This window comes from Salvia hispanica, chromosome 3 (assembly GCF_029641045.1).
Source record: "Salvia hispanica isolate PSC_SH4W2 chromosome 3, Shi_PSC_v1, whole genome shotgun sequence".
Taxonomy (NCBI): Eukaryota; Viridiplantae; Streptophyta; class Magnoliopsida; order Lamiales; family Lamiaceae; genus Salvia; species Salvia hispanica.
This window is the reverse complement of record NC_142694.1, coordinates 49,462,202-49,478,114: the sequence shown is the minus strand read 5'-3', so window position 1 is coordinate 49,478,114 and position 15,913 is coordinate 49,462,202. Positions and strand designations below refer to the sequence as shown.

The 15,913-nt window shown below is 36.6% G+C and overlaps 1 protein-coding gene across 3 annotated transcripts; it reads right to left on the bottom strand.

The window, feature by feature from the left end:
* Positions 1-2,790: 2,790 nt before the first annotated feature.
* LOC125208981 (brefeldin A-inhibited guanine nucleotide-exchange protein 5-like) lies at positions 2,791-15,659 on the bottom strand. 3 transcript variants are annotated; one of them, XM_048108535.2, is made up of 34 exons: positions 15,531-15,659; positions 15,240-15,434; positions 14,297-14,369; positions 13,161-13,383; positions 12,705-12,826; positions 12,568-12,626; positions 12,314-12,371; positions 12,154-12,238; positions 11,883-12,059; positions 11,683-11,741; positions 11,495-11,564; positions 11,335-11,403; positions 10,983-11,105; positions 10,853-10,906; positions 10,670-10,752; positions 10,438-10,534; positions 10,264-10,362; positions 9,980-10,174; positions 9,355-9,465; positions 9,098-9,282; positions 8,351-8,974; positions 7,378-7,795; positions 6,602-6,841; positions 6,393-6,516; positions 6,165-6,313; positions 5,691-6,047; positions 5,293-5,459; positions 4,973-5,211; positions 4,715-4,890; positions 4,428-4,547; positions 4,115-4,251; positions 3,744-4,005; positions 3,552-3,647; positions 2,791-3,111 (listed from the first exon to the last, which is right to left on the bottom strand). In XM_048108535.2, exons 2-34 carry the CDS (start codon positions 15,349-15,351, stop codon positions 3,034-3,036), a joined length of 5,241 nt encoding a protein of 1,746 aa, XP_047964492.1. In that variant the 5' UTR covers positions 15,352-15,434; positions 15,531-15,659; the 3' UTR covers positions 2,791-3,033. The 3 variants fall into 3 exon arrangements, with proteins under 3 accessions (XP_047964492.1, XP_088924597.1, XP_047964493.1); XM_089068471.1 differs by having other exon boundaries at positions 4,428-4,529; XM_048108536.2 differs by lacking the exon at positions 15,531-15,659 and having other exon boundaries at positions 14,272-14,369; positions 15,240-15,422.
* Positions 15,660-15,913: the final 254 nt, after the last annotated feature.

Here is a 15,913-nt window from a genome sequence, read left to right as displayed (position 1 = left end):
ATTAAGTCAATTAGATTAAAAATGGTACAATGTGTTTTCCAAAGGATTAATTAGAAAAAATACACTTTTTGCAGGCGCTTGCAGATCCGTTTTTTGTATTCGTTATTTTTTCAGAACCATACTTCTAAGACGTACTTTTCTGTGAGTTATCTTCCTTGGGACGGATGGAGTAATAAAATGTGAGTGAGAATGAGTTAGTGAAATATGAAGTCCATTACTAAAAACAGTAGAACGTTAAATGTGATAAATTTTGTGGGACGGATGGAAATAGAAAATGTGACAAATTTTCTGGGACGGAGGGAGAAATACACATGCACTAAAAGTGTGATAAATACACACTTTTAGAGCATTCACAATGGTGCGGATGTCCCGGCGGACATTCCAAAAACACCTTCTGCCATATCATAAGGACCTCCCACTGCACTGCCACGTCATAAGGACATCCCACTACACAATGGCGGACATCCCGACGGATTTCCACAATAATAAAAATTCACAAATTCATCAAATTAAACAATTTACGGAATTAAAATTTCGACACAAATACGGGGAAAATGCAATGATTTTATTTTATTTTAAAAAGCATACATATTTAAATTAAAAAAAAAATACATAGTTACAAAAGAAAAACCATCCCGTAGCTAAAAACGATTCAAACAATTTACATGTTATGCCTTAAATCTCTATAATTTGCCGCTAGCCAAACGAGCGTTAGAGTTTTTAAAAAATCGTATATATAGAGTTTGCAACTAGCCGTAAATATAGAGTTTAAAAAAAATAAATTTAAAAATCGGGACGTCCGTTGGTCCGACGCAATGACGGACGTCGCGCGGATATCACGACGGACGTACCGGGAACGCCGCGGATATCAGACGTCCTCATCCGGCACGCCGGTCGGACGTCCGCTAGGATAATAAAACTGGACAAAAAGGACGACACTGGCGTCTACTGATTTAATGTTAATACTAGTTGTTCAGTCTCCATGATTTGCACCCAGATATAGGTTTCATGAGATGCACATTCCATAAATGCTGCTAGTGTTTGTCAAATAAGCCCTCGTCGATTCTCTGAAATTCCACAATCTACCCCTTCCATGCGCATAGAAGAAAGCTTGAAAAGTGGAAGCTTGAATGAACACACTCTACCCTTCTAGAGTGGGTGTTGGAAGAATCTGTTGCCGTTGTACAATCTACACCCTTCTCCACCAAGTCTGACGAGGCGAGGGCGCGAGGCAGAGCGGTAGGCATGGCGGCTGGTGGGCTTGCCGGCATGGTGGCAATGCATCGGTCAATTCCGTCAATTGAGAGAGGCAGACGGAGATACAGAGTGATTTGGGAGAGAGGGAGAGAGAGAGTGAGGGAGACATATGGAGGTGAGAGAGAGGAGGGGGAAGAAGGACATAAAGGGAATTTGCCTCTAATTCTTGGTGCATCTTTCAATGTAGAAATGCTATATCACCTCCTTGGACCGAATCACCGAATCCAATTAGTTTAGAACAGATACTTTACCCGCTTGATGCTTTCTTAGATGGTAGTTAGTGTCAGTCGACTTAATTACATGTTGTGAACATATAGAGTATAGACCGATTTACATGCCTATTAGTTTCAATACTTAGGCCTAGTTAAATAATTATACTCGACTCTACTATTTACATGCTTGCTTAGTTTAATAACACAAGAATATTTTAATTAAAATAACAAGTGTAATTCACTTTCCATGATAATATAGTTAAATAATCGACAGTAATTTACTTTCAAAACATTGAATCCATCAATATTAGTTCACATAAGGATACTGCCAATATCATTCTAAAGAAATTTTCTCCATCAATATTAGTTCACATAAGGATACTGACAATATCATTCTAAAGAAAGGGAAAATTATCAATACAAAAATCATCACAATACAAAGTCCAAACCATATCCTGATCTAGAGATTTGTCAATCTAATGGTCAATAATACACCAAAAACATAAATGGTCATTATTAAGCAGTTTTAGGTCATATTATAAAATTCGGGTTTGAGGTCATGTTAAGATTATTTTAGATCATTCTTATTATAATGACCTCAAAATGAACTAACAATGACCTAAACATGAACTCCATATGTTTGGTTCTGTGTTTTTGTATTAAGAGTGAGTTTTGCAATAGATCAAAACCCAAAAGTAATTGAATATTGTTGGTTCTTTAATCTTCTATAGCTTTCATGCCTTGCTTGATCTTCCCATAAAGTGAGAGCAGAGATGATGGATGGAATATGGATCATTTCCTTGATGTGGAATTGGTCTATTTCAACTTTAGCTCTATCCACATATGTTATAGTAATAGGAAATATGAGGTAGAATTCTAGCTCCATGATATCATTCTATCCCTCCGCTCCAATAAAATTAAAAAATATTTTTTTTATTGTCTCATTAAAAATAAAATGTTTTCAAAAATAGAAACAATAACATTTCTACCTTTTCATCTTATTAACTTACAATACAACACTACATAAAATCCACAATCCAGTGCCAAAAAGCAAATGTTTCATTTCTATTGGGCCGGAGGGAGTATATGAATACAATTTCGCATCAAAAGATAAGTTTATATCTAAGATTTGCTCCTTCCGGACGACTGACTCAACCAAGTCGCTTTGTGCACTTTAGTAACTCGGTTGAGTCACACTCTCCGGAGGATTCAGATTTGACTCAACCGAATCACACTCATTATATTCCATAAATTCATCAATTCTGAACGCTTTGCTTATTTTGCCTATTTTTTGACATTTTTTTTGCTACAAAACTCGACAAGCTCGGTAAAATTTTGAAGTCAAGAAAATTCTTTACAATAATGCAGAATATAAATGTGTCGAAATAATCATATATCCTACATGAAAAATCCAACTTATCCAAACCTACATGACCACGTAATCAATCAAGCTAGTATGATTCTGCATATGGCCTGAGGCAGGTATAAAATGAAGTAAATTTTACAAAAAAAAAAAAAAAAAGTTGGACACGGGAAGAAAGAATGGCTGTAGTCGTATTTGAATTTACAATTTCTCCCCGACCAGCAACATCATGCTGAGTTGTGTGTTAAAAAGATCTGCAACCGCACTGCGAACCTCCGTCTGCAAAAGGAATCGTGTCATGTGTACGAGAAGAAACCACAACGGCCATTCATTGATCAAACCTAGTTCTGGTACAACATTTTTAAACGAGCCCTATGCAGTATGCAACGAACTAGAGCTAGGAAGAAATGGTGATATTCAACCTCATGATATTTCATTTGATATAAGCTCTTTAAAACAATCTATCAGCTCTAACAACTTATATGCTTTGAAATATAAGCTCTCATATTTTTTCATGATCAGTTTATGAAAAATAAGTGCTATTGTCCAATATATATTCTACTATGTCAACCTGGGATCTTCTATCTCTAATCAATGTTCTCTTTCTAACTTCTAAGCTTAATTATCCAAACATTTTGACAACTTATAAGTTTTTAAAACATTACATCTTATAAGTCCGATTGATTTACGTAAAATAGAGCTTGCAGAAGGGAGCTTACCTGTTCAGAGCATACGAGTTTCGTAAAGTAAGGATAGAAATCTCTGAGGTGATCCTTGAAAATCTGGGGATTCATCACAGTCATAGTTTTCACTACCTGAAAACCACAATATTAAGCTTAGAAATCGAACAAGGATTAGATTGCATCAAATGAGATTATAATTTTCCCTTCACAATTAAGAAAATAGTGTACCTTCGCGATTATAGGAGCACGCAGTTCTAGAATTTGATGGATTTCCGTGTTTTCCGTCTCCTCCGTGCTAGGTTGAAAATCGGATGCTTCTCTTAGCACCTGTTTGCAGAAAGAGACCAGCTTTTCTTCAGCTATGCCTTCAGGCTTCTCTTCTTTGACCGCTTGTTCGTCTTCAACTTCGACTGCTGCTGTTGTCTTTTGCAGGATATCCAGATAGATGCAAGTTGCAGCTAACTCTTGGCGGAGAAGATTTAATGGAGGCCTGTCGAGGGGAGGGTTTCCACATTTCAAAAACTCACTTCATAGGAGAGTAACCGTGTAATAACATGCCAAATTCTAAGTTTCCTAGTCGAGTGCTCGTTTTAGCCAACCTTTCCGTAGGAATCTGCTGCATTCTCAATCTGAGATTGGTATATGAGTTGTAGGTAGCGGAAAACTCAAGGATCGAGAACAAGATCTCCATTATCATGATTTTCGCATCTGCACTCAGCTTGTTCCAGTAGTTCTTCTGAAAGTCGAAAAAGTGCATCGAGCCAATGATATTAGCAGGAGGCAACAGTTATGTTCCCATTATAAAGGATCGTACATTAGCAAGTTTGGGGAACGACATGAAATCGAGGCAAGTAACAGAGACAAGATCTACCGAAAAACAAATGATCATAATTGCACAAAAGAGACAAGTACCTGAATGCCATCAATCGAACCTAGAAGTAACAGCTGCGTCACACATTTGCTCCTAATGGTTCCCAAAATCAGACTTTCCTCCATTTCTTTGGCATTAGCTTCCTTATTTGCATAGGGAAACTACACCCAAATTATAAGGTCGATTTTTTTAACAAATGAAGGCAGGGATCCATTAGCTAAGAAAATATCATGCACCATCTTTTACGTGCCATGATTTTTCCCAAAATAGAACATGATGTAATCAAGAATGATTACTTATAATAAACGTAAAAATTGGAAAAACAAACCTTGGATGGAGAAGATGCCAGTGCTGCATCAAATGAAAAGTTCTTTGGTGTCGACGTAAAACTTCTCATAAACAGGTTGTCCCTCATATTCCCCATAATCTTTTGCCCAAATGTTTGGCTATGCTTAAGGGTTCCACCACCAGTTTCCGTAGTTCTGGCACCTGGTGATGGCAAGCCTACAGAAACACTTTTTACTGTTTTCATCTGGTAGTAGTTACTGATAATTATTCTATATAAACATATTACTGTACCACTAACCTTGAGATCCTTCCATATCTACTGCATGCATCGTTTCTTGATTTTGTTTAAGTACATTCTCATCACTGTTTGCTGTCCCCACCGCACCGTTAGAGTGGATAGCATCATGATTGTTAGACAATATATCTCCAGATGGGGTACAGCTGCCCAAGTCTCCCGATAATACTTTGCGATACTTCCCATTCTCAAAACTCAATTCGTAGAGAAGTTCTCGTGGTTGAGATGTATATACAGCATCTCTGCTCAGAATCAATCAGTAAATTTAATAACAAAACAAGGAATAAAATTGCACTCATTTGTGTGTGGGGGAGAGAGTATACTTCAAACATCTCAACAAAGTAATCCAGTGCTCGGAGGTGAACTGGTGCCCTCCAACTTCAATCAGATGAACCAATGCACCCAAAGCCATGGACACCACGGATTGATTGGGTTTTTTTGCACAATCTAACAGTAAACTGAGCAGTTGCGGCAGCATAAAAGACACGTCCTACATTAAAAGAATATCAACTATCATGACTCCATCTTCAAACACATTAATTTTATGGTACAATTTTATATTAGTAGTTGTAGTAGTAGTTCAAGTACACATTCCTAGCAACATTCAGTAGCAGCAGTAATTACAGTAATCAAACATTTAAAGTAAACGAATTTTCAAGAAAAGTTTAATAACATAGTCGTAATCGTGACATAAATATATGTCTCAAACAACTTGATCTACCTTGTAAAAACTGTTGAAAAGGTCACACAGCAACTGGAGAGCGTGAATAGTGCTTTCACGAAGCCACTCTTCCACAGAAGACATAAGATTCTCTTTTCCAGCATGTCTCACATGATCGAAAATCGGGAAAAGGATTTCTTGGAAAATATTCTCCCAAAATGATGATGAGAATTTGCTTCCTCTCTCGTTCAGCAAATCGAATAAAACCTCGAGTGCACCATTACTGACCTCTGATCTTGGATCAGATACGAGCTTAGAAAGACGGATCAGCATGGGTAACCAATAATGCTCGGCCAATTTGCGGGTTTCGTCAACTGAGCCTTCTACGAATTTCAGAGAACCGACTGGTACAAGGCCCTGAAAACAAGAAGAAAAAATAATTGCTAGATGTATTAGCAGAAAGTTTGATAAAAATAACAAATTTAAATAAAAACCCACAATACCATTCCTATTAGTAAGTACTTGAAGCCACACCTCTGAAAGACGATTCTCAGATATGCGGAGGAGAGCAATAGCCTTCAAGCTGACTTCGACAGAACTCTTATTGTTGGCAAATCCAATCAGGCAGTTCACGAAATCCATGAAACATTCAACAATAACCTGATCGAAGTGCTCCAATATAACTGCAGCACCCTTTGTTAGACAGAAATATTTCTAAAAACATGCAGAATTTCAGAAAAGAGAGAATGTTCGGTTTTAAACCTTGTTCAACGTTCTCGAATGCACTTTCGATTATTGGTTCCAGGCCATCGTTGGCAGCAATAGTAAAAATCATGAAAATGCTATGCCATCCGGACTTTAAAATTCCAGCTTTAGATCTTATGATCTGTTTAATTCAACTCAAATACATCGATATCGAAAAAAGCAACAATAAAATTTGAAAAGGATCGGATAATACAAGGCAAACATACTTGAACTATGCCATTTAATATGAGTCTTCTTATGGATTCACTTTTGCTGCTTTGCATGAGTACAACGAATGGTTTTAGAATTCCTTTCTGGAAAGTGAAGTGTGCAAGCTCAGGATGCTCCAAATATTTCATTCCGAGTCGTTGTAGAGAATCTATTGCATATATTGCAACTTTTTCATCAGCATGACTCCCAGCAAAGATGAAATGTTGTGCCAAGATGGACCATATTCTAGCCCAAACCTGAAAATAGAGCAATTAGGACCATAATCGTCCCAGATTGCAAGAAAATGTATGTGTGCATAACTGTATATAATAGGATTATGATCAAAACAAGTATTCATCTTAATGACAAACCGCAGAACTGTCATTTTTAGGTAACCCGTAGGTCACTGTTAGTTCATTTTTAGGTCATTTTATAAAATATGGACTTAAAAAATACAGAGGTCATTGTTAGAACATTTTAGGCCATCCTTGCTAAAATGAACCAAAAACTATATACAATGACCTACGTGGGTAAAAATGACCTTCGTGTTTTGGTTATATATATATAGATATATTTTCGTGAAAACTACGTATTTGTGAGAACGCAAGAACATTGCATTGAACATATAAAGTCATTGCATTTTCAGCCCATTTTTTAGTGCAGTTATAAGTTCAGGTGCAGTGTTCTCACGTCCTCATGAGAAATGAGGAGTAAATATATGACAAACGACCATTCAACAAAATCAAAAAATCAGTGGAAAAGAACATTGCATTGTTAGGTATGATCAAATTACCACGTGTATGCGAGTCATATTGGAATAGCTAATTCCAACAATCTTCTGCAAGCTAAAAGTACGAGCTGGTGACTGTTTTAATTCCTCGGCTGATATATTACACAAAGTGGTGAAAAACTCAACCACTGATTCACTGGGCAGTTTGACGCTATTCGAGAACAATTGTTCCACTGCTTTTCCTGAGAGCTCTCTCAGAGATCGAAGAATAGCATCTCTAGAGTTTTGATTTTCTCCTTGCACGATAGTCGCAGTCATAGCAGGCCATGAAATGACATATTCGAGACGTGAAACACATTCGAGAATGGCTAACCAAGAGTCTTGAAGGGCATACATATGGGTATCACACAGATCAAGAAGGGTCCGTAGAGCTTCTATATTTTTTCCACGCATATCTCTAGGGGCATGTAAGAAATTATACCTGCAGTTCATTTATAAGCTATTACTATAAATCTTTTGTAACGGCCAAAGCATACCAGAAACTCTTAGGTGTACAGCTGCTTTAACATGCCCCTTTTAATAGTATCAAATGTTAAGCTATATTCGGAATTGTATTGATGGATTTGATCACTCAAAACCCTTTCCTCAAATCGAATACCTCCAAGCAAAACATTTCCATTCATTATGCTACCTCAGAGATTAATAAACAAGTCAAGAGTTTGTTTATAAAAACATGAATGTATAAACAAGTGACGAAGCGCAACTTAGTTGGTAAGACGACTATTCCCCTCCCACCAATAGGTTGGGGGTTCGAGTCACCTTCAGTGCATGTGTTGGTGTGTGTATGAGTTGAAACTCAAAAAAAAAGTTCTCCAAATAAAAAAACTTAGATGATTTCTTTTGCCATTTATGTTGTTAATTTCAAGCTGATAAGAAAGCCAGGAATCCTAAGATAGCTTTGCGTGATAAAATGAAAATAAGTTGGTAATTAATAGGCAATGCTTGAGAAGTCAAGTTGACTAGAATCAATAATTACCTCAGTAACGACGTCAAAAATGCATAGCGAATGGTGTCCATCCCAAGGGCGTATGTTATAAGTATACCTTCTTTGAATCCTTCCATACAAATGCTAATCCTCATCGAGTTGTCTGGTTCGCCCATGACAACAGATGACGTAGCTAGTAATGGCCATCCTACAACTTCAACCATTGGATGTAAAATCTCAATTCTGTCTGACGTGTAAAAGACCCCCTTTTTGTCGCCTTGGTCCTTAATTACAGCGTGTATCGCATTAAGAACCGCCTCCTTCTCGGACTTGGAGTCCACTGAGGAAATCCTTTTAGGAAAGGCCAGATTGAGAACACTGAGAAGGCCGCGTCTCCCATTTAGTTCTAATTTATTCTTACTGTTTTTCAAGCAGTCGACTGAATTATCTTTCATTACTAATTCTTCTTTAACAATGTTATCATAGATCTCCTCCAAGAGTGCTTGAGGAGCAGATTCTTCAGCACTACTGGCATTCATGTGTATAAAATCGCTTCTGGAAAGTTTTGGCCACCCCGTTAAATAGTGAGCGTCAGCTTGAAGCAAAATAATTGCATAAGCAAGCACATATGCTGTGTCTGCAGCCATGAATGAACCAGGATTGTCGGCACAGTAGCTGCAGAAAAAAGATATATCTCTCATCAAAGAATAAACAACTTTTCTGTTGGCATCATAATATTTCATAATTATGTGATAGGATGCTTCGTATGAAAGTGGTGCTACAACAAACAATGCCTACCGTGCTGCAAATGTCTCCATTATGCGATCAATCATGTGTGCTTCACCTGGAAGTTCAAAACCTTTGAGGAATTCATGTATTGCAATGTCAAGTTTCATTCCAGAAAAGTTGATGGATTCCACATACGCATGCAAAACAGAATTGGGGAATTCCTCATCCTGACCTAAGTACTCCCCAATCATAGCCTGAAAAAATCAGATTCTATAAGCTAAAACATTTTTAAGAGAAAATAAGCAAATGCGAAGAATCATATCTACCTTGTCTAAATCAGGAGTGTGCCGAAGAAACTGGACAACTGAAGCTGGATTCTTCTCCACTACCTGACTGGATATTAAGTGCTCTATGCCCTTCGCTGGTTGTTCATTGAACTGTGAGTATCAAAAGTATAAGTCCTCTAAATAGATAGAACATATTACTCAAAAAAAAGAAATAGCTATATAGTTTCATTGCTAGCAATGGACTGCACATCAAGTGATATACGGAGTATAATAGAGATGATTGAGCCAAAATACACAAACTTTCACCAAATTTTTTTTTTGCACATGATACATATTTGGCACCAAATACACGAACTTTCAATTTTTCACATGATTTTTAGCTGCCTCCAAATTAATGTTGAGGTGGACCTCCAAAAGGTCTACGACATAGCTTAAACAATCAATGAACTTCAGGTAGTCAAGATGTCATTACATTTTCCACTTCCGTTAGCCATGATGACATCAATTCGCCGAAATTGACAATTGTTCTAAAAATCGGAACAATTGAAAACTTGTGTGTATGGACGCAAAATTTTTGATTCAGGTCCAAAACCAAATTTGAGTGAAAGTTCTTGTATTTAGGCACTTTTACCCCTATTTAATGAACTAGCAGAAATGTACATACCTCAGAGACAGAAGCTTCTACAGTGGACTTATAAACCCTTAACCCCTCAAAATTGCTAAGTGATTCTTCTGTACCTTTTGATCCATCCAGTCTTCTAGCCACACCTTCAGATGATTTGTTGTCCTCATTCTGATTATCAGATTTTCTGTGCCCTTTCTCCCAAATTACTAGAGATTTGAGAATATTCACAAGACCCTGGAGCAACAAAACATGCAGGTATAGGTGAATATAAACGACAACGTAAAAGTTAGTTCTCTTAATGATAGGCAATGGTCGAGTTAGACCTGAAGAGATAATGTTTTAATCAATACTGTCTGGGATGCGGTAGATGACTTTGGATCCACATTTTGAGTACCTTGAGCAATTTTGGATAAATTGGCTACCTAGATGAGAAAGAGATCACACGATGATGAAGTTATACGGAGTGAAAAAATAAACCTATATCACAAAACATATACCATCTTTTCAAATAGGTTTGGTGCTACATTGTCGCAATCGTAATTTACAAAGAGGTCAACAAGCATCTGCGGATCCTTGCATATTTTCTCCACTGCCCTGCCAATTGTTATCAACGATAATTAAAAGCCAACAGCTGCTATTGACACAAGGTAGCAGAGCAAGAACTCGAGCGACCTGATGGTGCACCTTATGCCTATATTCCAATATTAGTTTCGAAAGACGACAGCATACCGGAGTACAACTAGCTTTTGGTTAAGATCTGATCCATCCAAAACTTTCAGAACAATTATGGGAAAGAAAACTCCAATTTCAGCCTGCAAGAGAATTAATATGTTCAAGTTGAGAGGGCAAGTGAAACAAAGTATTTTGTTTCTTATAAGACAAGATGAATAATGTTTGTGAATTTTGTTTGACCTTGAGACTTTCCCTAAATCGCAACAAAACAACTGCGAAAATCCCCACTGCATGCTAGCAAGACATGAAACAAAACTATTAGAATTTTAACGCAATAAGTTAAGGGTATCAAAGCACAACCATAGCTTACCTGAAATAAGATAGGAGATTGGGAAACCGATGCCCGAAGTAGTGCAAATGAAAGGTGACCTCTTAATGAATCAATAAACTGAGAATTCTTTGTGATTGAAATGCCACAATCACCCAATATACCCTATAAATCCACATAAACTATGTTTTATTAATATACTTCAGTTAACAGTGGAACATCATCATGATATGGTGCAAATATCTCCCCCATTATCTGTAACAAAATTATCAAAGAACAAAATAACATGTTTACACTCTGTTGCACCAACAAAAGCCTAATTTACACCTATTCTACAGATTTTTGGGGTTTAGGGTAGGGAATGGGGGGAGACGGAGGTAAGAGAAAGTTTAACCTGTAAAAGCTCAAGAGAGAGAATACGATTCTTGGTAGTAATTTCATCATTACCCTCCTTCATAGCCATCTGTGAACAAATTGCTAGATTAATTCAAAATATGTAGAGAAAAAATTTAGGGGTAAATAAAATGTAAGATGGTTCCATCCAGATGACAAACCTTACAGAGAGTACGGAAAAGAAGTAAAGCATCATTTTGTGCAACAGTCATGCTCTTTTGACCCGTTCCTCTGAAAGAAATTAGCAGTTTTCAGGAAGAAGATAAATACTCATTAAACTAAGGAATTGCATATCGAGCATGACAAGGAATTCGTATCCCACTTACGCAAATCTTTATTGCGACTGTACCTTTCAAGTTTACTATCATCTTCAAGATCCACAACCTTCTGAAGGACAGCCTCTAGACCCTATACAGAGAGGATTTTTAACCAAATTGCAGATATGAGATTTCTAAACACAAATCTTAAAGAATCTTAGGAAAGAAAATGTACAAACATAACATCAAACTGCATGAAAAAGAAGTAAACATGTCAATTTATGTGATATACCTTTATGTCAGTGCCACCAACAAGACTCTGAATTTCTTCATCCCCAATGGATGTACTATCTAAATGTTTCACGGATATAATGTCATTTGAAGTCAATTTTGGATCATCATGATCACTAAGCGACACTTCTGAGTCCTCCATTTGAGCATCTTTGGTTCTAGGAGATTCCGGAGATACCTATATGAAAAGGACGTATATGTTTCTTCATGTATAATCACTCTATTTATGTTCTCAATATGCAAAAGAATTTGTATATGAATATATCTCATACCACATCATTTTCCATTTGTCTAAAAATTATGCTGAGCATTTGTGTCAGAGATGCCCTCGCTGTTGCTTCGTTTATAGGACTCTTGCTAAACATGCCAGGTTGTATTAGCACTAGATGATGTATATAAGTCGTACAAATCAAGAAATAATATTAAAGGTACCTAGTCATAGCAATATTAAAGCAAACTTTGATGACTCCCAGCAACGGCTCACCGTGGACTGCATAAGAATAGATCAAAATATTACAGCATATAATCTAACGGGCAAAAAATCTTAGTGAAGAAATTCAATATAGATTTTCTTGAGACAAGTCTCAACTGTATGTTTACACATATTTGGGGAAATGGGGTTTCAAAGAAAAATTATACCCATGTTAGGACAATGGAACAATAATTGAGACCATAAAGTGAAATACCTCGAACCTTCGTGGATGCTATAGCACAAAGAAGCACTTTCATTACTTGAAGAGTGACACTGCATTTTATTTTCTCATGGTTATACTAGGAAAATGTCAAATGTGCAGAAAGCTTCTTAATGTGTCCAAACATGTACTTGTCAGGTGTCGAATCATCTACACAGCCACAAACCATGTTGAGGATGTCTGTCAATAATTTTGAATTATTATCACCATCAAGACCAGGATCACCTTCTATATGATTGAACACAATGAGTTTCTGCATTTAAAAAAAAAGATATGAGAAGAAACTTAACAAATTGCATTAGATCCATAACATTTTTTATTCATGAAAAATCCTTGATACTTTACGGTGGAAGAGATATTAAACATGATATGCAATCAGCGATAAGAGATCAATATTATTTGTATTGATTTTTTATAAATGTAAAAACATAAATCGGCATGCCCTAGAGGTGCAATGTGATCAACTGTACAACACGAAATATCAATATCAACTTTCATGTTGGCACGTATTAAATTGTGAATATCCTAGCCCTTATAGAGCTTCTATGAAGTATAAACTAAACAACTATGAACAATGGAGCACTTACATGAAAGCAATCCAATGCAAGTTCCACCAATTTAGTATTCTTCGTTTCAAAGGCAAGCTTAAGGGGATCCAGAAGAAGATCAGCATATGCTCGTCCTTGCATATGACCAGCAACATCTGACATTGCTGCTGTGGTTGACCCACGGCTGCTTGTGGGTTCGACATTAGCAGCCGATTCAGCTCCCTCATTTCTTTCAACTCCAGAGTCAGGTTCTAATGAGCCACTGAAAAAAAAATTAATTGTACAAATTGAAACTACATGGGACATAGATAAAGAACCGGGGTTGCAGTAAATACAGAGATATTAACCGTTTTTTCAAAGGTGGACAAAGAACCAACTAGAGGCCCATTTCTTACGATCAACAGCCACAATTAGAGCTATTTTTTGTTGTGTATAGCCAAAATAATCCCACCCTTCACTATGGAATCATTTTTTGGAAATGTGCTTATTTGCAGGGTAAAACAATTATTTATCAAAAACAATTAATGTCGCAAAACACATCTATATTTCCCCTTGAAATTCTCTCTCCTACAACGCATAATTTGAGAATGTATATCAAACAAGCATTACTTTTAATCTAAATTCTCTCTCTCCAGACCAAATTTCAGACATAGCACAGAGTTCACAACCAAACATAGTATGACATAAGGTATCGGGGATGTATGAGGACAAACTTAGTGATCCATGATGAAAACCAATGATATGTCAATCATCATAACATTAACTCATCGTTTGACGTATGCATAACTTGATATACATTTTACAACACTGATGTTCTGAAGGCACATGACTTCAATTAAGTTCTCTACTGATGGACGTCTATATTTTGAGCATCACATAACCTATATAGCACTCTGGCATATCTATGTATATATAAAGTATACATCCATATATAGACTCTCATGGACCTGCATATCTTCCCTTAGGTTAGTATAATAACAATAACTTCAGATGTATATCGATACACATTTCAAACTTGATTATTCTTGCTCCCCATTTCAGTCAACTGGATACCTAGGTCCTCCAAGGTCAACATCCAAGCCAGTTATTTAGCAAATGCAGTTCGAAAAAGATGATATTTTCATAACATTATTTGCAAGAGTACCAAAACCTAAATCTCACTGTCGCTAGAACACCTTTGCTTTGGAGCTGCGGATGAATCATGCTTCTCACCAATATTTGACTGCTGATTGAAATCCTTTCTATAGGCTGGAGCACCAAAGGACAACGAAGAACATATGAGATATTTCAACTCACAATAACAGAAGGAAAATGTGAAACATCTGCCAAAACATTGCTGAATAAGGCATTCTTGTGAGAGAACGCCACAATTTATGGATCCACCACCACTCCAAATACAAATTGGTAAATGAATAAATCAGGAACACATTCCCGCATGCAGAAATAAAGTAGCCAAGGAAAAGCATACACAGATGAAAAATATAAAAACAGAAAATACATAAGTGAAAGATGGAAAACAGTCAAGGAGGATAAGTAGCCACATGTTCTAATTTCACTATAACTTACTCCCTCCACCCACCAATAACGTTCTCATTTTGCCATTTTCGTCCGTCCACTAATAAACTTTTCATTTGTTTTTTACTACTTTTGGTAATGGACCCCACATTTCACTAACTTTATCTCAGTTACATTTTATTATAAAATTAATATATAAAAGTAGGACCCACCTTTCACTAACTTTTTCAACCAACTTTCTACTACATTTCTTAAAACCCGTGCCGGGTCAAAACTCCCCTTGTATTGGTGGACGGAGAGAGTACTTGTTTTTCCACAAGTGAATAATGGAGCTTCTGTTTCCCTCTCAACCTTTTAAAATGAAGTACTTAGCTCACATTCAGAAACACAAAACATGCATTCCACAACACCACTTCCTAGAGAATCAAGCACCAAACATAACTACTCTCTGAAACTCAATCAAGTGTGGCATACCAAACAAACACAGAAAAATACATAAACAGATAAACTAAACAAGAAACACTCCATGTATATTTATCTCATACAGCCCCAAATGCTGAGCAAGAGAGGCCTAATTTAGATAATGTAGAGATACAAACGCACCCAAATACGTCTGAATGGCGGATTGAAGAGCATTGTATTTATTGTTAGAACATTCTTTGAGCATCGAATCGAATGCCCGCGCCACAAGGTCTCCCTGCGCGCCGCCTGACATCTCCGGTGACCGTTTTATCCTCTCAGTTCAATTCAGTCTGCATCAGAAATCCCAATTTCGAAAATTCGCCAATTTCCCTCTCTCTGTTCAAATTGGATGAACAATAGATTACATTTCATATGCATAAGGGATGATAGATTGCGATCTTCCGATTAAACGTAGCGAAAAGAACGAATTACCGAAGAAATATTAAGTTTTTCCACTGCGTATATATTTTGTATAGAAATGCCAAGAGATCTGGCTTGGAAGAGTGCCCCTGTATATACAAGAAACAGAGTCGTTGTAGCATTGAAAATGTTGTAAATAAATTTTAGTTAGTTGAAATGTATAACAGAAATTATAAGGACTTATATTTACGTGTAAAGACTAAAGAGGAGTGTTATATTGTTAATCCAATGCTTAATTGCTACATACAATTTAATAATAGTTATTAGATATTTAAACTAAATGCCTAGATTATCAACCACGAAATGTCAATATGAACAAAAAAAACGTCAGTAAGGCCATAGGATTAATTCCAAAAAATATCAATAGGGGTATTAATGTCAAGTTAGTTATAACT

Coding starts and splice junctions, on each gene's coding strand:
- LOC125208981 (XM_048108535.2), bottom strand. CDS start 15,351: ATGTCAGGCGGCGCGCAGGGAGACCTTGTGGCGCGGGCATTCGATTCG. Junction 11,106..11,334: donor TCTCTCTTGAGCTTTTACAG/GTTAAACTTTCT, acceptor GTGGATTTATAG/GGTATATTGGGTGATTGTGG. Junction 6,048..6,164: donor CTGAGAATCGTCTTTCAGAG/GTGTGGCTTCAA, acceptor TCTTGTTTTCAG/GGCCTTGTACCAGTCGGTTC.